The 21,180-nt window shown below is 46.7% G+C and overlaps 1 protein-coding gene across 3 annotated transcripts in view; it reads right to left on the minus strand.

The window, feature by feature from the left end:
• Positions 1 to 228: 228 nt before the first annotated feature.
• LOC129856997 (glutamate receptor ionotropic, kainate 5-like) overlaps positions 229 to 21,180 on the minus strand; it is a 27,427-nt gene continuing 6,475 nt past the window's right edge. Inside the window, exons 5-20 of one of the 3 annotated variants that reach the window (XM_055924840.1) lie at positions 19,977 to 20,155; positions 19,024 to 19,077; positions 15,124 to 15,282; positions 14,649 to 14,801; positions 12,382 to 12,486; positions 11,655 to 11,762; positions 9,508 to 9,711; positions 8,736 to 8,849; positions 8,245 to 8,354; positions 7,613 to 7,786; positions 6,934 to 7,099; positions 5,684 to 5,909; positions 4,989 to 5,117; positions 4,662 to 4,783; positions 3,989 to 4,025; positions 3,190 to 3,339 (exon numbers count right to left, since the gene is read on the minus strand). In XM_055924840.1, coding sequence (XP_055780815.1) covers positions 3,287 to 3,339; positions 3,989 to 4,025; positions 4,662 to 4,783; positions 4,989 to 5,117; positions 5,684 to 5,909; positions 6,934 to 7,099; positions 7,613 to 7,786; positions 8,245 to 8,354; positions 8,736 to 8,849; positions 9,508 to 9,711; positions 11,655 to 11,762; positions 12,382 to 12,486; positions 14,649 to 14,801; positions 15,124 to 15,282; positions 19,024 to 19,077; positions 19,977 to 20,155 — 2,093 coding nt within the window. In that variant the 3' untranslated portion in view covers positions 3,190 to 3,286. Of the gene's footprint in view, positions 3,340 to 3,988; positions 4,026 to 4,616; positions 4,784 to 4,988; positions 5,118 to 5,683; positions 5,910 to 6,933; positions 7,100 to 7,612; positions 7,787 to 8,244; positions 8,355 to 8,735; positions 8,850 to 9,507; positions 9,712 to 11,654; positions 11,763 to 12,381; positions 12,487 to 14,648; positions 14,802 to 15,123; positions 15,283 to 19,023; positions 19,078 to 19,976; positions 20,156 to 21,180 lie in introns of all 3 variants that reach the window. The other 2 variants (XM_055924839.1, XM_055924838.1) reach the window with 2 other exon arrangements.

A 21,180-nucleotide genomic window follows, 5' to 3' on the forward strand; every position in this document is an offset into this window, starting at 1 on the left:
ATGATACATCATGCCAGCTTGGACAGTTTGAATATTTTTTTATTCCAAACGAGTTAGTGTGTCTATAGGCTTTAACACCAGGTGGTTGCTATGGAGAGGACGTACCCGTCACCTCTATCAACCCAATCCTGCCCAACACCCTCCCCCCACCCACCCATCTCCCCAAAACAGCAGCAACCTCCTATAGATCCGTTTTTCAATAGGAACAATAATAATAATACAAATCTATTCATAATATTCAACGTCATTCTTTTAATAATCCATTTAGCACTAGTATAGAAATATGAAAAAATAACAGAGAGAACATAAAAGTAAACAAAAACAATGTTTTTTGTTGTTGAGTAAACGCTCTCCCCTCACAGACACCCCTCTGATTCACTTTGGCTACCCCTCCTTCCCTCCCCCTGACATTGTTATGCATCCCAATACTCAAAGGTCTTAATTTTCTTATTTCCTTTCCTTCTTCACCACTGATAGGTGAAAGGACCGGTTAGAGATGCACCAGTGCTTTCACCTGTCTATCCCTGTAAGATCAATTGTTGAGCAGGAAAGGAGATGAGGAAAGGTGGCCAATGAAGTGAATTGGAACAAAGCCATCCAGTGGTTTCACAGCATTGAGTTGAGACTAGAGGGAGATCACAGACAATGTGGTGACCTATGCAGCTGTGTGTGTCTGGCTCACTGCTGCACTGTTGGTTCAATAGAAGAACACAGAGATAATTATGTATTTCTTAGGTTGCATGGTTATGTCTGTCTGTCTGTCTGTGTGTGTGTGTGTGTGTGTGTGTGTGTGTGTGTGTGTGTGTGTGTGTGTGTGTGTGTGTGTGTGTGTGTGTGTGTGTGTGTGTGTGTGTGTGTGTGTGTGTGTGTGTGTGTGTGTGTGTGTGTGTGTGTGTGTGTGTGTGTGTGTGTGTGTGTGTGTGTGTGTGTGACGATCTGTGGTGTATATGTGAGAGAGGCAGCAGAAATCCTCAGAAAGGCTTGAACCCTAACATTATTCCCAATCATACTTTTATAACATTAAACCATGACCTCAGTCTCCTCCGTAGTCATTGTGTGGCTATTAGTTATTAAAGGGGAATAATTACCAGATCTAAAGCTCCACAGGCTGTAATGAGAGGGCTCAGGGTGGTGTGGAGCTCTGTGTGGAGCTCTGGCAGGCGTCTGTGCTGCAGACAGCCAGTTCAACGTGATGTAGAGCAGGGAAGCTTTAGTCCCAGCCACCCGGCAGCACGGCCAAGCCCCCTGCAAGATGCTGCTCAGAATTACCAGATCAGGAGAGATCTCATTATGGAAGTAGTTCAATTTGGAATTTGTCATTCTGATACAGTCCTCCTTTATCTCTCTGTTCCTCACTGTTGCGTTCCTATTTTTTCTCTCTCACTCCTCTTCATCTCTCTCTTCTTCCTCTCTCCATTGCTCTCTCCTTTTTTCTCTCTCTCCTCTTCCTCTCTCCTCTTTCGCTCTCTCTCCTCTTTCTCTCTCTCTGTGCTATGAACAGAGGTAAAGAGGAGAAAAGGCTTGGCAAGTATTCTCCAGGATAAAAAGTCATTTCATATCGCAAAGCCTCTGATTATCATATACTTACACTGAAATGGTATGATAATTTGTTTCTCTCACTTACTGTAAGGACAGACCTCTGTGTGCGCACACACACACGCGCACGCAGGCGCACACACACACACACACACACACACACACACACACACACACACACACACACACACACACACACACACACACACACACACACAGCAATTCTATTATGCATATCTGACTTTGTTGCAACTCATTTCCAGCCAAATCTGCTTTCTTCAATGTCGTTTCAAAAGCAGCTACGGGGTCCCCGGAGGGACAAAACACCTCCTCCACACAGTAAACCTCAGGGGAGTCCTTTCTTCATAGTGTGTCGTGATCCACCACATTAGTCACATATATAGTCTTTATTTTTCTGTAACTTCCACTTAGAACAATGGTAACCAAATGACAAAGACAACAACAAAAAAATCGAGAAAATCATATAATTCTCTGACTCAGTTTTAAAGTCTTCTGTTGTTGTATGTTACATAGATTAAAGGTCCTCCAGGATCGATGTGGCCTCCTCCTCCAGTGGTCACCGTCCAGAGAGGAAGAGCTGGCCGCTCTAGATGAGAGTCTGTGGTACCATGGAAAGGGAAAGAGAGAGAGAGATGGAGAGAGAGAGCGGGGAGAACAGAGAGAGACCAACAGAGAAACCAGTATGTCTGGCATCAAATTATGTGCGTTACCTGACTGCTTTAAAGTGTAGCTCAGTCCTGATTGATCCACTGGTAAGTCAAGATAAGAACCGAGCAGCCATCTTCAAGTAAATCACAAAGCCAGAACATAGTGGAGCATGGTTCTGTGAACAGACTGGGCTAACATCAGAACCAGCTGGGCAGCGCGCTGGAGAGCATAGGAAGTCTCTCCTTCTTTCTCCTTCTGTATGGGTGTGTCTTTTGGTATCTGTGCAAATATATAATTTCCATTGCTTCATCACACATTTCACAACGTCTTTGATCCCTCTAATTCTCTCTCTCTCTTTCTCCCTCCTTCTCTCCCTGTAGTTCCCTCCTGGAGGCCAATGTACAGAGGGTCACAGAATATTGTGTCACTGAGCAGCTAAAAACATCAGTTAAGTCACTGTTAACTTGCCCCCACATATACCCTCCAGCCCCTCCTAGTTCGTCAGTCTTAGTCCTGCTTCCCCAGAAGGTCTGTGTCGGTGCTGCTCTGTGGGGGTGGTATGGGTAGGCAGGGTGCAGGGGTGCTGTGGGGGAGCCGCCGGGGGCTGGACCCACCTCCCCCCTCGCTGTCTGTGTTGGAGGAGGAGGGGGGAGGAGGAGGGGGCAGGCGGGGCAAGGGTGCAGATGAGGGGGGGATCCTCGTGGAGCCCATCCCTGACCTCAGGCTCTGGATCCTCCTGCACTCCTGGCAGATCCTGACGTGCGTGCAGCTGCGAGGGAGCACCACGGCGGCCTGCGGCTGGGGCGGGTGAGGAGGGGTGGTGTTGGCCCCCAGAGGGTCCTCCAGGAGTCGCTGAGGCCCGGGGCCCATGTCTGATGGACCTCCCCCAGCCCCTACACCCCCTCCTGGCCCCCCTGCTCCCCCAGTCAGGGGTCCCGAGCCACTGTAGAGCTTGCCGTTGCTGAGGCGCATCTCCCGTACGAGGCGGAGTGGCCGCTGGGCCCCCAGGGCGATGCGGGTGGGGTGGCGGAGGGCCGCGGAGTTGCCCAGGGGGCGGCGACGACGGGAACGGGAACTCTTCTTACAGGAGACGGCGTTTCGGAACTCGGTGAGCATCTCCTGACAGACAGACACCTGGGAGGACAGAGGAGAGAGAGAGGGACGACGGGAAGGGGAGCATAGGGGGAGATAGGGGGCCACAAAAGCAAAGTAGACAGACAGCGGGGGAAAGAGGGAAGGCAAAGGGAAATAGATAGAGGGGGGAGAGGGGGGAAAAAAGAGAAGGAAAGCAGAAACATGGCGGAGGTGGAGTAAAAGAGATGGTAGGAGGAGAGGAGAACCGAATGAGGGTATAGAAAGGTAGAAAAGGCAGGGATGGCAATGAAAGTGTTAATGAATAGAAATGATTTGGAGATAATGAGGGGAGATGTAGAGATGGATAGAGGTTGGAGAATATCCAAAGAGCAGAGAGAGTTAATACAATCCATACAAATTACCAACTGAGCAGAACAAATTGTGTTCATTACACATTATATATAATATATAATGGTACATAATGAACTATGAACAAACAGGCAGGCCCGCAAACTGAGGTGCATGTAAACAAACAACACAAACACACACACACACACAAACAGACACACACACACCTCTTAACATTCCAACAGCATCACACACTTGCACAAAAAGTTCCAACAAAATGCACCAACAAGGACACATAGACGTAGACATTATGGAATATTATAATCTACAAAATCATAACAATGATGAATAATACTCTTACACAAACAGAAACAGTATTCATTATCAGAAAACAGACACTGATTGACAGAATGACAGGTGTGGCAGACCCACACAGAGCGAGGAGTGATCCAAGAATGGAAAGGAAGAGTACCAGCATGTGAGGCATGTAAAAGAAGATAGATCGTGACATTTAATGCCAGGGAAATCATTACACACTGCTTCTTAAGCAAGCAAATATTGGCATCACAATATTGGCTTATCCATACCCTGTACTAATCATGAACACATTCTGATCACAGTCAAAATACCCTCCCGCGATCACACACCAACGCTAGTACTATAGCATGCCAACACAAGTACGTTCACACAACATCACAACATGTGACTGGACCCTGATCTGCTTACAGGAGAAATCTGTCCTGCTTCATTTGAGGTTCAGTTGTAAAACTAGCCACCCTCATCACCCATGCACAATACATAGCAAACCCAACAGTGAAACACACAGACTAGACACACACTGATTAACATACACACACACATGGTGCTAGAAGCAGCCCGACGAACACATATTCAAACACACACAGTTCCAGAGGCGGCCCAACAAACACACACACGCTGCACGACAGAGGATGGGGAGTCAGGGTTGGTGTGTTGCCATGGGGACCTACTGGGGTGGGTCTGTGGTGTCGGCGAGGGCAGGATTGAGGGCGTACCTCGTCTGTCTCTGAAGAGCAGCGCGTTGACCACACAAACTCCATGATGGCCACGAACACAGCAATGATGAGGCCACAGATCAACACCACGAAGATACCCCCAATGTTCTCCATGCCCAGACCTGTGGAGGAGAGACATGATGGTTAATACACACACACATACAGTACCACCAATATGCCCCTGATATGACACAAGAACAGTTACACAGACAAAACCACAGACCCTGGTAATCTCCCATCTTACAGTACATTCGTACATTCAGAACACTCAGACATTAGTTGAGATACAACGCTTCAAAGACACTGGAAACAGAGTAGTGTACTGACCCTTGGCTCTGTGGTCCTCCTCTTTAGGGCACTGTCCTCCCTCCCACCACCTCCTCTTCAGGATCTCCAGCCTGTTGTTCTCCTGCAGGTGCAGGATGGCCATAGTGATCTCCTCTCTGAACGGAGAGCCTGGGAGGACGAAAGGAAAGAGGGAGGAGGAGAAAGAGGGGAAAGATGGTGAGGAAGAGGAATTAAAAGGCTTGTGGTCTCCTCCCCTTCTCATCCAGATGTTGTGGGTTGTACCACTCCCCCGTCTCTCCCTGTCTCCCATCCTCCCTCTATTTCACCGCCATTCTCACCCAATCTCTTCTTCTCTCTTTGCCATCTCTTCTCATGTCTCCTCTTTCCCATCTCTCCCCTTTCCCATCTCTCCATCTCTCCTCTTTCCCATCCATCTCTCCCCCATACCTGCCTCCCTCCATCCCTCTCTCCCATTTCTCCCCACATACCTCCCTCCATCCCTCCCTCCATCCATCTCTCCCCATACCTCCCCCCTCCATCCCTCTCTCCTCCTATACCTCCCTCCATCCCTCTCTCCCCCATACCTCCCTCCATCATCCCTCTGACCCCATACCTCCCTCCCTCCATTCCTCTCTCCCCCATACCTCCCTCCCCCATACCTCCCTCCTCCATCCCTTTCTCTCCCCATACCTCCCTCCATCCGTCTCTCCCCCATACCTCCATCCCTCTCTCACCCAGTGGCATGCCGATGCCGTAGCCCTTGGTGTCCAGCAGACCACCTATCTGGGTGAGGTTACAGTTGAGTTTGCGGTAGTACTCATTCATGGTGCTCTCCAGGAGGAAGGCATATTTAGAGTTGACCACGCGGGCAATGCCCTCCTCCGTGCTCTTCACAAACACACTGGGCTGCTTGGAGTGCATGTAGTTCCACATGCGCTGGTATGTCTGGTAGCGCGAGTTCTGGAGGGGGGAGGGAGGTGGGGGGGTGGAGGAAAGAGATGGAGGGGTGGGAAAGGGAAAGGGGAGGGAGGAGAAGGGAGGGGGGAGAAGGGATAGAGATGGAGGGGTGGGAAAGGGAAAGGGGAGGGAGGAGAAGGGATAGAGATGGAGGGGAGGGAGGAGAAGGGAGGGGGGAGAAGGGATAGAGATGGAGGGGTGGGAAAGGGAAAGGGGAGGGAGGAGAAGGGATAGAGATGGAGGGGAGGGAGGAGAAGGGAGGGGGGAGAAGGGATAGAGATGGAGGGGTGGGAAATAGAAAGGGGAGGGAGGAGAAGGGATAGAGATGGAGGGGTGGGAAAATAGAGATATATACATTTCCTCATATTTCCTCATAATTAACAGATGCATTATCCTTTATCCAGATGCAGCTGAATCAAACGCCAGGTGGTAGTGTACATACAATATGTCATGCTAAGGAACAGCATAGACACAGAGTCAAGGTAACAGCAACTAGTTAGATACAGTATTGTATATGCAACAAAACAGGTGAGATGTAAAATGGGTTGGATGTGAAGGACTATTTGGTAGTGTGTACAGTTAAGAGGTAGGTGGAGAGAGGGATGATGCAGCATCAAGGGAGGTCTGGGTAAGCACAATGAACACACACACACCTAAAGATTTACTCACCAACACACATGCACACTCAAACATACAGTCCAAACACACTGACAAACACAGATGCCAACACAGATGCCAGCAGCTCTTACATAAGCAAACACTGACACTCAGCCACTTAACACTAACAGCCATAAAGAACACAACAGGAGCTCAGAGACATGCCAGCAAATAGGGAAACAACTACACTCACACACTGTGCTCAAACACATACACACTTCACCATACACACACATACAAATAGGAGCGATCTGAGACTGGTCGGCAAATACTAGAACAACAGCACACACACCCACACACACACCTCCCTACCAGTCGTTCTCCATTCAAAGCTCTACATACGCCCCCCAGGGCCAGCGTCGGGCCGTACCATGAAGAAAGTCATGGTGCTCCCCCCGTGGATAGTGCCATACTCGATGTTGGTCTGGTCGGCCAGGTCGTCAGGAGACTCGATGGGCACCTCCATCCTCTGGACGGTCAGGAAGGCTGCCAGGTTAGCCGTGTAGGAGGAGATGATGATCAGCGTAAACATCCACCTGGGAGAAGAGAGAGACGGAGTTAGAGAGAGTAAGAGAAAGAGAGGGGGGATAGAGAGAGGGAAAGGGAGGTAGGACTAAGGGGAAAGAAAGGGAGAAGTGAGACTGTCCGAGAGAGACAGAGAGGGAGACAGAGACAGAGACAAAGAGACAGAGAGAGAGAGACAGAGAGAGAGACAGAGAGAGAGAGAGACGCAGAGAGAGAGAGAAAGAAAGAGAGAGACAGAGACAGAGGCAGGGGCGGAGAGAGAGAGAGAGTCCGAGAAAATAGAGTTTGACAGAATCACAGACATGGAGAGAAATGAGAGAGGAGAGGGTGACAGAGAAACATTAACTCAGAAATACAGACTGAGACATACTTACCCACACATCTACACACACACACACACACACACACACACACACACACACACACACACACACACACACACACACACACACACACACACACACACACACACACACACACACACACACACACACACACACACACACACACACACACAGACTTACCAGACCCCTGAGACGCAGCGTGTGGACAGGGCACGGGGCATGATCTCAGAGCCCTGCTGCATGAAGCCTCCAACAGGGAACCACAGACTGTTCCCTAGGGTGTACTGGTTCTCCAGCATGTCCTTGTGCCCCTGCAAACACGGGTGGGGGTTGTACCACTCATAGGGACTCAACCTGGGAGTAGGAGAGGAGGAGAGGAGAACACTCTTAGTACAAAGGGTTCCATAAGGGTTCTTTGGCTGTCCCTATAGGAGAACCCGTTTTGGTTTCAGGTAGAACCCTTTTGGGCTCCATGTTGAACCCTCTGTGGAAAGGGTTACACATGAAACCCAAAAGGGTTCTACCTGGAAACAAAAAGGGTTCTTCAAAGGGTTCTTCTACGGGGACAGCCGAAGAACCCTTTTAGGTTCTAGATAGCACCTTTTTTCTAAGAGTGTAGAGGAGAGAAAGGACCATAAGGACCTCTGTACACAACATCTATCTATCTCAACCAAGGCATTTTAATTTGGTGTATATATAAGCTACTAAAACTCATTATTATTCAATTGTGTCAACCAAAATGCACAAAAGTTCCTCACTGGTTTCCTGTTCCTGTTGCCCTGGGTTACTGTGGTGCTTTCTCATGTACTTACCTTGCAGCCAGGAAGAGCACACAGCTGACAGCCAGGTAGGCGAGCAGCATGAAGAGCCAAACGGCCGGAGAGAATGGGTCCAGGAAGGAGAAATACCCCGGTTTCCTCCCCTAAAACAGAGACAGAGAGAGAGATAGGACAGGTTGGAGTGGCTCTATTACATTACATTAGATAGCGGGCATGTAGTTCCTCTTTCAACCACAGAGCGGCAGTGTTCTTCCCTGCAACTGTAGAGCACATCATCTCCGCAATGTGAAGCTGTTCATAATGCAACAAATGTAAGCTTCAGAGAGTTGAACGGTAACCGTGTGCGATGTACAACCATAAACTCTATAAGACCTATCCATTCTATCTTTCCGAATCAGATTCAGATATCCTCGATAGCCTCAAAGAAATGCATTGTCACAGCCCATAAAATAAACAGGATAGCACAAACAGCAGTTAGGGAAATCTAATACACCCAACTGCTCTGGTTTGTCTGTCTGTCTTACCAGGTGGACTCTGTACAAGATGCTGATTCCTAGCGTCATGAAGGGCTTGGAGAAGTCTATGACTTTCTCCCTCTCAGACGTGATGGTGAAGCCTGCTACTGCCAAGTCTGCTTTCTGTGGGAGAGAGAGAGAGAGAGAGAGAGAGAGAGAGAGAGAGAGAGAGAGAGAGAGAGAGAGAGAGAGAGAGAGAGAGGGGGGGGGGGGGGGGGGGTCAGAAATAGATGACAACAAACCGACACTTCGGAGTCAGAGACCCCTGGTTTGGAGATGCACCTATGAGCCAATGGCATTTCCTCTACCTCTCAGAGGGGGAAAGACAGAGTGACACATACACGGAGAGAAAAATTGTGTTTTCAGAGAGACAATAGAGTCAGAGATCTACTGCAGCAGAACTGTTGGCTGGCTGTTCCATCTATGGAACCTCCTGTCAGACAGTCAAATTAAAGCCTAATTGATGAACATGGGATTAGTCTGGTTTAATCAGTCAGGAGAGCAGAGAGGGAAGAGAGAGTGGGGAGCAGGGCAGCACCATGGCAAGAGGCACATGGGGACCACACTGTGGTAATTGAAGTATGCTGTGATCTAATTAAGCACACAGTCCCTTAATATCGTGTGTGTGTGTGTGTGTGTGTGTGTGTGTGTGTGTGTGTGTGTGTGTGTGTGTGTGTGTGTGTGTGTGTGTGTGTGTGTGTGTGTGTGTGTGTGTGTGTGTGTGTGTGTGTGTGTGTGTGTGTGTGTGTGTGTGTGTGTGTGTGTGTGTGTGTGTGCTCACCCTGTTGATGAGCTCTCCCACCATGCCGGTCCAGGACCCATTGGGTTCAGGCGCTCCATACAGCCCATCATCCACCAGTTTAATCCTGAAGGAGCACTTCAAGATGTCTGCCAGCTCTCTCAACATGTCCACACAGAAGCCTTCGTACTGGTCATTCCCCTGGTACTCCTGGTAGTTCCCCTTACGCATCACATAGGGGCTCTCCTGCACAGAGAGGAAGGGGATAGGGAGGGGACAGAGGGATGCATGTCAACTCTGGCATTGTGATTTACTATGTGATTTACTAAAATGACCTTAGGTTATACACTGAGGGAACAAAACATTAGAACACCTTTCTAATATTAACTTACACCCCCTTTTGCCTTCAGAACCGCCTCTATTTGTCGGGGCTTGGACTCTACAAGGTATCGAAAGCGTTCCACAGGGATTCTGGCCATGTTGACTCCAATGCTTCCCACAGTTGTATCAAGTTGGCTGGATGTCCTTTGGGTGGTGGACCATTCTTGATACAAACGGGAAACTGTTGAACGTGAAAAACCAGCAACGTTGCAGTTCTTGACAAACTCATACTGGTGTGCCTGGCTCCTACTGTCATACCCCATTCAAAGGCACTTAAATCGTTTGTCTTGCCCATTCACCTCTGAATGGCACACTTACACAATCCATTTCTCAATTGTCTCAAGGCTTAAAAATCATTATTTGTCTCCTCCCCTTCATCTACACTGATTGAAGTGGATTCACCTGGTCAGTCAATGTCATGGAAAGAGCATTCCTAATGTTTTGTACACTTTTTGTGTTTTGTATATGGTGATGACCTCAGTATATGGTGGTCATAATAAAGGTTTTGACCTCACCAGTATAGTGGTCATAATAAAGGTCTTGACCTCACCAGTATGGTGGTCATAATAAAGATCTTGACCTCACCAGTAGGGTGGTCATAATAAAGGTTTTGACCTCACCAGTATGGTGGTCATAATAAAGGTTTTGACCTCACCAGTATGGTGGTCATAATAAAGGTTTTGACCTCACCAGTATGGTGGTCATAATAAAGGTCTTGACCTCACCAGTATGGTGGTCATAATAAAGGTTTTGACCTCACCAGTATGGTGGTCAAAATAAAGGTTTTGACCTCACCAGTATGGTGGTCATAATAAAGGTCTTGACCTCACCAGTATGGTGGTCATAATAAAGGTTTTGACCTCACCAGTATGATGGTCATAATAAAGGTTTGACCTCACCAGTATAGTGGTTATAATAAAGGTTTGACCTCACCAGTATAGTGGTCATAATAAAGGTTTGACCTCACCAGTATGATGGTCATAATAAAGGTTTTGACCTCACCAGTATGATGGTCATAATAAAGGTTTGACCTCACCAGTATGGTGGTCATGATAACAATTTCGACCTCACCAGTATGGTGGTCATGATAACGGGTTTGACCTCACCAGTATGGTGGTCATAATAAAGATGTTGACCATATCAGTATGGTGGTCATGATAAAGGTTTTGACCTCACCAGTATGGTGGTTATAATAAAATGTTTGACCTCACTAATATGGTGGTCATAATAAAGAGTTTGACCTCACCAATTTTATTTTTTATTTTTTATTTCACCTTTATTTAACCAGGTAGGCTAGTTGAGAACAAGTTCTCATTTGCAACTGCGACCTGGCCAAGATAAAGCATAGCAGTGTGAACAGACAACACAGAGTTACACATGGAGTAAACAATAAACAAGTCAATAACATGGTAGAAAAAAAAAGAGAATCTATATACAATGTGTGCAAAAGGCATGAGGTAGGCAATAAATCGAATAATTACAATTTAGCAGATTAACACTGGAGTGATAAATCATCAGATGATCATGTGCAAGAAGAGATACTGGTGTGCAAAAGAGCAGAAAAGTAAATAAATAAAAGCAGTATGGGGGGTGAGGTAGGTAAATTGGGTGGGTAGTTTACAGATGGACTATGTACAGCTGCAGCGATCGGTTAGCTGCTCGGATAGCAGATTTTTAAAGTTGTTGAGGGAGATAAAAGTCTCCAACTTCAGAGATTTTTGCAATTCGTTCCAGTCGCAGGCAGCAGAGAACTGGAAGGATATGGTGGCCATATGGTATGGTGGCCATAATAAAGGGTTTGACCTCACCAGTATGGTGGTGACGACGAGGGTCTTGTTGGCCAGTGTTTCCGAGACGTTGATGTCCAGACTGGTGGCGTTCATAGCCAGTGTGTTGTTGGAGTACCAGATACCAATCTGAGAGAGAGAGAAAGAGGGAGAGAGAGAGAGGATAATAATTGCAGGATGTGTGTGATTATACAGGAGGTAGAGTAAATCCATGTGACAGTGTAAAACAAGAAGGAGGTAGAATCCAGAGTACAAGCCCAAAGGCACTTTGGAAAATAAACTATATGTTCACATACATCTCTCTATGGGTCAGATAGGTAATGGCTCTAAAGATAGAATGATCATTTCTTTCTAAAGTCCTATATTTTCTCTTCTCGTGCTGCATTTCTAAGAGAACAGTTTCTAGGAGCGTTGTAGATATACTGTATGTCAGCACCCTCACTGTGTTTGAAATGTAGAACGTTAAAGACCTTCACGTTCAGAGGGAAAACCATCTAATTAGAATACGAGTGCTACATTTTTGGAGATGTCGACCCAAAAACAACCATTGATTTTGCTGTTCTATTTAGCCTTTAGTCCTCAGCTGGTGTTATAGCTAAGTCCATACTGTAGCGAATCACAAAGCACTTCCATAGCATAACCAATTCTAATTATATGGCTAGAATGTCACTGTTAGGGAGGATTACTGTCAACACAGAAGCCATTTTGTGTCAAACTCTGTTTCTCTATAACCCCAGTGCCCTCTGACCTCTCTGTGACCCCTGCGGTGTTTCTCCAGAATCCTCAGGGTGTAGTTGGTCCTCTGTCCTTTACTGTTGAACTCCACATGGCCTGTCAGACCATCATACTCCACCTGACAGAGAGAGAGGGAGGGAAAGAGATGGAGGGATGGAGAAATATTATTATGATGCCAATAAAGCTCATTTGAATTTAATGGAATTTAATTAATTGAGAAAGAAAGAGGTACGAGAGAGAAAGACACAGAGAGAGAGAGAGAGAGAGAGAGAGAGAGAGAGAGAGAGAGAGAGAGAGAGAGAGAGAGAGAGAGAGAGAGAGAGAGAGAGAGAGAGAGAGAGAGCGACAAAGTGAGAGAACACTATACTTACACTACACATATCTAGTACACAGTGTGACAGAGCTGACAGAGCTTGATAGAGCTAAGATGAATGGAGTGGTGGTGAAGATGGAACACACCCAGTGGTTTGATAACAGAGACAGATAACAGGCCTGTACCGAGGAGACAAAGAGAGATGGAGCACAGGCAGTGGTTTGATAACAGAGACAGATAACAGGCCTGTACCGAGGAGACAAAGAGAGATGGAGCACAGGCAGTGGTTTGATAACAGAGACAGACAGGCCTGTACCGAGGAGACAAAGAGAGATGGAGCACAGGCAGTGGTTTGATAACAGAGACAGATAACAGGCCTGTACCGAGGAGACAAAGAGAGATGGAGCACAGGCAGTGGTTTGATAACAGAGACAGATAGGCCTGTACCGAGGAGACAAAGAGAGATGGAGCACAGGCAGTGGTTTGATAACAGAGACAGATAGGCCTGTACCGAAGAGACAAAGAGAGATGGAGCACAGGCAGTGGTTTGATAACAGAGACAGATAGGCCTGTACCGAGGAGACAAAGAGAGATGGAGCACAGGCAGTGGTTTGATAACAGAGACAGATAGGCCTGTACCGAGGAGACAAAGAGAGATGGAGCACAGGCAGTGGTTTGATAACAGAGACAGATAACAGGCCTGTACCGAGGAGACAAAGAGAGATGGAGCACAGGCAGTGGTTTGATAACAGAGACAGATAGGCCTGTACCGAGGAGACAAAGAGAGATGGAGCACAGGCAGTGGTTTGATAACAGAGACAGATAACAGGCCTGTACCGAGGAGACAAAGAGAGATGGAGCACAGGCAGTGGTTTGATAACAGAGACAGATAACAGGCCTGTACCGAGGAGACAAAGAGAGATGGAGCACAGGCAGTGGTTTGATAACAGAGACAGACAGGCCTGTACCGAGGAGACAAAGAGAGATGGAACACAGGCAGTGGTTTGATAACAGAGACAGACAGGCCTGTACCGAGGAGACAAAGAGAGATGGAACACAGGCAGTGGTTTGATAACAGAGACAGATAACAGGCCTGTACCGAGGAGACAAAGAGAGATGGAGCACAGGCAGTGGTTTGATAACAGAGACAGACAGGCCTGTACCGAGGAGACAAAGAGAGATGGAGCACAGGCAGTGGTTTGATAACAGAGACAGACAGGCCTGTACCGAGGAGACAAAGAGAGATGGAGCACAGGCAGCCATGAAGACAGCTCGTCAATGAGACACACAGACAACCAGCCTCGTCAAATAACAAAAAAATAACAAGGGAGGAGGAGTGCCAGATGGAAGACAGACAGACAGACAGAGTGACACAACCACCTATTACCAACAACACTGGACCCCAACACAACGACATGGTGGGCAGGACAGGAGTGTGACCCAACACAATGACATGGTGGGCAGGACAGGAGTGTGACCCAACACAACGACATGGTGGGCAGAACAGGAGTGTGACCCAACACAACGACATAGTGGGCAGGACAGGAGTGTGACCCAACACAATGACATGGTGGGCAGGACAGGAGTGTGACCCAACACAATGACATGGTGGGCAGAACAGGAGTGTGACCCAACACAACGACATGGTGGGCAGAACAGGAGTGTGACCCAACACAATGACATGGTGGGCAGGACAGGAGTGTGACCCAACACAACGACATGGTGGGCAGGACAGGAGTGTGACGGACTGATATGCTGTAGATGCTGGTGACTTGTTTAACAATGTGGCTGCCATTGGTATCTAAATGGCAGATATAGTGGTATGAGAAGAAACTATCTATCTTCTTTGTCAAATGAAGACTCAAATTGAAAGTGAACTGTGTGTGTTCTTGTGTGTGTTCATGTGGCTGCGTGTGTGCCTGTGTGTGTATGTGTGTGTGCGTGTGCGCGTGTGTGTGTGTACTGACCATGCGTAGGTAGTTCATGAGGCTGGTGCCGTGTTGCCAGATCTGAGGAGAGGTGCAGCTGAGAGGTTTGACTCCAATCTCCTGACTCCTGTTGAGCTCCCTCACCGCCCCCACCACAACGTGCACCGCGTCAAACATCAACGCTGACGACAACTGGAGGGGGAGAAGAGGTGCACGAGGGAAAGAAAGGAGAAATGGGCAGAAGGAGGAGAAGAGAGTTGCAGGAGGGCGAAGAGGGGTGGTAGGTAAGGAATTGCAGGAGGGAGGAAGGGGTAACATTGTTCATAATATAGTAATAACCTTATTCCATTTTGGTGTCTGTATTTGGTGATTCAATGAGACAAGCGTCCATATGGACCATTTGATACCTACACACCAGGAAGTAACACTTGTTACCATACAATTTCTCAGTTAAAACAAGGTATGCACCAGCTGACACAGGTATGTGTGAATGTAACACCCTGGTAGAACATACCGCAGGCCCGGGGTAGATGAGATTACAGCCCTCCCTCCAGGACAGGTTGAGACTCCTGATGAACTCCAGGTAGAACGGATGGGTGGTGTTGAACATGGAGAACCCTATGATGTTGGACTGGTCATCGACTATGTCATCCAGCCTCAGCAGGGGGAAGTCCTGGGAGAGGATGAGGAGAGGATTAGTTAGGTGAGTGACATGTCTATGAAATCTCAGAAACAGAAACAGAGCGCGAGACAGAGTTTACTGTTCATTTCTGTTTATTTCACTTGCTTTGGCAATGTAAACATATGTTTCCCATGCCAATAAAGCCCATTTGAGTTGAATTAAGAGAGAGAGAGGCGCATGTGCGTATCCCCTTCGACGCATGGGGAGATAGTAGCTCTGTTTTGTACCTTCAAAACGGTGAATATATGTAGAGGCCAGACAACATAGTTTCCATTAAGCCTTTAAAATCAATAGATCAATATATCCCCAAGCAGCCGGGAGAGAGTGAGCAGCAAACCAATCTGTGAGCAGAGTGAGCAGCGAACCAATCTGTGAGTAAAACGAAGCTGAGACTCAAACCCAACAAGCCATATCTTCCCTTAGATGAAAAGACAAAGATCAACTTGGAGATGCAAATGAGAGCAACGAACAGCGGAAGGACAACCAGTTCTCACCAAAACAAACAACAGTTACAATCGGTTGTTAAAAAAGTAGATTCTATCATGTAAGCTATGCATATACAGGGAGGGCACGTGGATGAAACAATACAATTGGCCTTCTGGAAACAAAGATGCAAACTTTAGAAGATGAACTGGATCAGCTAGAAAACAAATCGAGACAAAATAATACGAGAATATTGTCCCTACCAGAAGACAAGAAAAAAGCAGACCTTTCCAGCTATGTGATCAAGCTGATATTGGAGGATCTTAGTGTGGATGTATTACCGGAGGATCTGGGGGCGAAGACATCAGATTGGCGTGAAGCAGAAGAACGCTAAATACCCTCGCTTGGTAATCTTTAATCTGTGGAACTATCAGACCAAATTCAACATTCTGAGGGCACAGGGTTATAAAGAGATCAAGGTCCACGGCCAGTCCTTTTGATTCGTCCAGGACCTGTCTTCTAGACTGAGAAACAAACGCAAGCAATTCATTCTGATCAGACAGTCACTGGAGATAAAAGGAATCAAGTCTCAACTCTGATTCCAGGCAGTACTGTAGTTATGGAAAGGAACACAGAGAATGGAGTTCACAAGCACGGATGAAGCCCTGAAAAGGCTGCAAGAAACCTTTCCAGTTGAAAGAGAGCCCAGTGCCCTGAGGAGAGGCAGAAGCAGGAAAAAACGACAAGTACACTAGGCTACATACAGTGATGCCCCAGACCAACTTATCGTAAATTGAGACAATATTCCTTCCCCCTCCCCCCCAATACAATCTAGACTCTATTGTCCTCAAGTAACTGTTCTTCTCTAGGAAGTAACAATAGAATTAGCCAATGCCAATAAGAAACATGGACACTGAAAATACAATATAAAAGAGGAAATATAGCATGTAAGTCAACAATTGTAAATAATAATGGATGTGTGTTTGTGTGGGCGAGAGGGTGTGAGTGGGTGTATGTGTGGGTATGTGTCTATGCATATGAATGGGAGAGTGAAGGAGGGTGAATATGAATATGTGTAGGAGGGCGGGAGAGCATGAGTGTGCAGAAGCATAGGGTACACGTTGTGTGTGAATGAAGGAGAATGGATGAATCGTTACATGTGTAAATGGGGGGTGTAAATGTGTTTGAGAAGAAGGGAGGGGGGCTAAAGACAGAGGTTGGGATAAACTTGGCCTGGGTGGGTAAGGGAGGACAAGGAGGGGAGGTGGGGGGTTTAAGGAGGAGTAAAGATGGGAGAGGGATGGATTTGGTTTGGGAGAGAGAAAGAAGGACTTATTATAATACAATGTATTCCTTTTTTCTGACTTGTAAACTCGTTGTAAAATTTCTATGAGTTCTGGACAGATTCGAAAAGGATATTGAATCATTATTAGTCCTTGTTTTTAAGATGTAATGGTGGTTGTTAGTGAGAATGGAGAGGGGCTATATCCAGGGGATTGGGAGGGTGACTGGGAGGGCATCAGACTTGTGCTTGGGGCCTCCACTCATCTGATTTCAGTCTCTCAGAGGACCAACTCACCCCAGCCACTATACTTAAATTTAATTTATAAGGTAATACAAACCAAACACAGTACTTAAGTGTCAGTCTTTCTTCAAATGTATGTACAATGTATTATCCACAGCTTTTTTGGTACATTAGGAGAGATGTCAGAGCTAAAAAGAAAAATGTAAAAAGGCATAGAGCCTCAAGTACTATGAGTACTGAGCTTCATGTTTTTTTGTGTGTGTTTTGTTATATGTCTGCTCAGCCCACACACTCTATATATGTAATGTATACAATAACTATGTACTGTATTTAAACTATGATCCTCCCATTCTATGGAATGCCTACCGCCATCATATGTCATGACTGCTAAAATGTTTTACTTGGTTCATCAATGATAGACGAAACAGTTAAGGTGAACTTTGAGTCTAAACATGGCCAACAAAATCCAACTTATTTCATGGAATGATGAGGGTTAAAGCATATGGTTCTCGAACACCTAAAAATATTGTCAGCGGATGTGGTTTTCTTGAAAGAGTAAAACATGTTAAAAGGAGAAATTGAACATTTAAAGAAGAGTTGGAGAAGCTTATGCTGACACCTACTGTAGTAACAGCAGGGATGTAGGCATCCTGATAAATAAGAATACACCATTTTCCCTTGTACCTTACATGGTGAAAAATACCTCATTGATTTCATTGTACTGGATATCCCACCAGGGGCAAGTAGTGTGTTTTTTGATAGAATTTAAGCGATATTAGATTAAATCCAGAAAGGAACTATTATTTTAGCAGCTGACTTAAATTATACATTCGATATGATTGACAGACTTAGTAAAACAAAAAAAGATGTTACCTTTAACCTCAATTATATAAAAACATGTAAACTCCTATTTTTTCATACATTATATATACTATATATATTTCAGCCACACCCGTTGCTGACAGGTGTATAAAATCGGGCACACAGCCATGCAATCTCCATAGAAAACATTGGCAGTAGAACGGCCTTACTGAAGAGCTTTTTTCAGTGACTTTCAATGTGGCACCTTTCCAACAAGTCAGTTCGTCAACTTTCTGCCCTGCTAGAGCTGGCCCACTTTTAATGGTTCGGGTTAGGCCCCTTAGTTCCAGTGGAGGGAAATCTTAATGCTTCAATGACATTCTAGATAATTCTGTGCATCCAACTTTGTTGCAACAGTTTGGGAAGGCCCTTTCCTGTTTCAGCCTGACATTGCCTCTGTGCACAAAGTGAGGTCCATATAGAACTGGTTTGTCGAGATCGGTGTGGAAGAACTTGACTGGCCTGCAAAGAGCCCTGACCTCAACCCCATCGAACACCTTTGGGATGAATTGGAACACCAACTGCGAGCCAGGCCTAATTGTCCAACATCAGAGCCCGACTTCACTAATACTCTTGTGGCTGAATGGAGGCAAATCCCCACAGCAATGTTCCAACATCTAGTGGAAAGCCTTCCCAGAAGAGTGGAGGCTGTTATAGCAGCAAAGGGGGACCAACTCGATATTAATGCCCATGATTTTGGAATGAGATGTTCAGGGAGCAGGTGTCCACATACTTTTGGTCATGTAGTGTATTTCTCTCTGGGTGTTGTAATGTGTTTCACCCACCTGGCACACCCCTGAGCCCCGTCCCTCACACACACCCAGGGACAAAGAGAGGGATTGGGAAGGAGGCGGAAGGAAGGACACAGAGGAGAGGAAAGGTGGAAAGATGGCAGGAATGCTGAGGCGTTGGTGAGTTCTTACCATGGTGGTGAGGATGTACTTGTAAAACGCTGATGTCATCCCCAACTCTGACGCCTGTTGAGAGAGAGAGAAGCGAAGGAGGGAGGGGAGACAGAGAGAAGGAGAGTGAGATAGAAAGTAAGAGGGAAGAGGGGGGAGATAGATGGAGAGGGGAAGTGGTAGGAGACAGAGTGAGGGCGAGAAGGACAGAAGAAGAGAGAGAGAGAGAGAGAGAGAGAGAGAGAGAGAGAGAGAGAGAGAGAGAGAGAGAGAGAGAGAGAGAGAGAGAGAGAGAGAGAGAGAGAGAGAGAGAGAGAGAGAGAGAGAGAGAGAGAGAGAGAGAAAGAGAGAGAGAGAGAGAGAGAGAGAGGAAGAAAGGGATGACGAGAGAGAGAGGGATGGAAAGAGAGAGCTTACCATAACCACAGTGTTAAATTGTCAAACTTACACAATAAAGCTTAAGGCAGAGAGTAGACAGAGCAGAGAGAGCAGAGAGCAGTGGTAATGCATGTACTGACAGACAGACAGAGTTCTATATAAAGGCCAATCTCTGAGTCACTCCTGTGCTCTGACTGCTGTTGCTACAGGCTGTACAATATACATCATCATAACACCTATGGACCCATTATCACCACTGAATATGGATTACCACATGTCAAATAGACAAGCTGTCAATATGATTTAAGCTGCTTAAGATAATTGAACCATTGTTGCTCCCTGTATAACTTCACAGGGTTCTCTGCATTACTGTCCTGTATCCAGCAAGCAACAATCATCAGTCAAATTGTTCTTGAGCTAGAAGTAGACCCAGACCACAGATCTAGGATCAGATTATTATACCATGGGCCCTGATACTAAATCAGTCAATAGGTACAACTTCTCAGCCTGATCTCAGATCTGTTTGTGCTCTACAGGCGACAACTCATGTAGCTACTCTATAAAAGCCACCCTAGCACTGAGGCATGACCCCTGACCTTTTTAAGGATGAGGTAGGAGATGGAGGCGTTGGCGTCGATGATGATGGTGGCCACCTTGTCATCTCGTATCTCCTTCAGCAGAGGGGTGGGATCCAGGCTGTCATCCAGCATCCTGATTGACAGGGTCTCCCTGGAGATCAGGAAGCGCCGCACTAGCTCCTCCAATCGCAGAAGGCCTGAAGGGCGGAGCCGGGAGAGAGCCGGAGAGAAGGGTAAGAGAAGGGATAGAATAACAGAGACATTTTAGGTGAGACTTTATTTAACATCCAGGGAGGGAGGGAGGGAGGGAGGGAGGGAGGGAGGGAGGGAGGGAGGGAGGGGAGCCTCCCGGAGAGCAGGCCTGTAAGCAGTGTGGTAATCACTGAACCAGGCCAAAAACTTTAATTAGTTTGAAGGAGGAGAAAAATCAATACTCTCTCTCTAGCTTCCTCTCTTTCTCTTTCACACCCTCTCACTAACCTAACCTCTCCTTCTGTCTCTCTGTCTAACTGCTCTCTCTCTTTCGCTAACCTCTCCATCTTCTGCTCTAGCTCTTTTGTATCTCTCTCTCTTTCTTTTCCTATCCTGGTCACTCTCCCCTTTGCTCTCCATCTCCTTTGTCATAATCTCTCTATTCCTCTCTCCAGCTCTTGCTTCCTCTCTCTTTATCCCCTTTTACCATCTCCCTCTCTCCTCTCCTTCCTCTAACCTCATCCATCTCATAAAAACTGCATAATGGCACTAGATTAATAGCTGGACGTGACCCACACATAACTAGAGAAGGAAATCTCCCCAAAAACATTTCAGTGAGCCAAAAAGAACCGGAAAATGCCTGGAAATCAACATAAAACATCTTTGTCCATGCAGCAACAGAATGGACACTATAAGAAGAAAAAACAAACCCATCTTGGTCTCCTTGCTTTACTCATCACTACAGCTGATATGTGATGGACGTATCCCTAGAGACCCTATCTCTCTCACACACATAACGTCCACTTATCCTGAAAGACACTCGACGGAGGTAGAGGGAAAAACATGAATACCCCTGTTGGTTGTGACCATGGTGTGTTAATCGTCTATCTCTCTGCAGCACACTGACTGTACGTACGTGTGTGTGGAGGGAGTCAGGCAGTCAGCCTGTTGAGTGGCAGTTAGCACCTATTCTGCAGCCATGGCAACCAGCAGCTCGGCACGGCGATGGCTCCCACAGCCAAGTGGGTCA

Source organism: Salvelinus fontinalis, chromosome 6 (genome assembly GCF_029448725.1).
Source record: "Salvelinus fontinalis isolate EN_2023a chromosome 6, ASM2944872v1, whole genome shotgun sequence".
In the NCBI taxonomy this organism is placed as follows: domain Eukaryota; kingdom Metazoa; phylum Chordata; class Actinopteri; order Salmoniformes; family Salmonidae; genus Salvelinus; species Salvelinus fontinalis.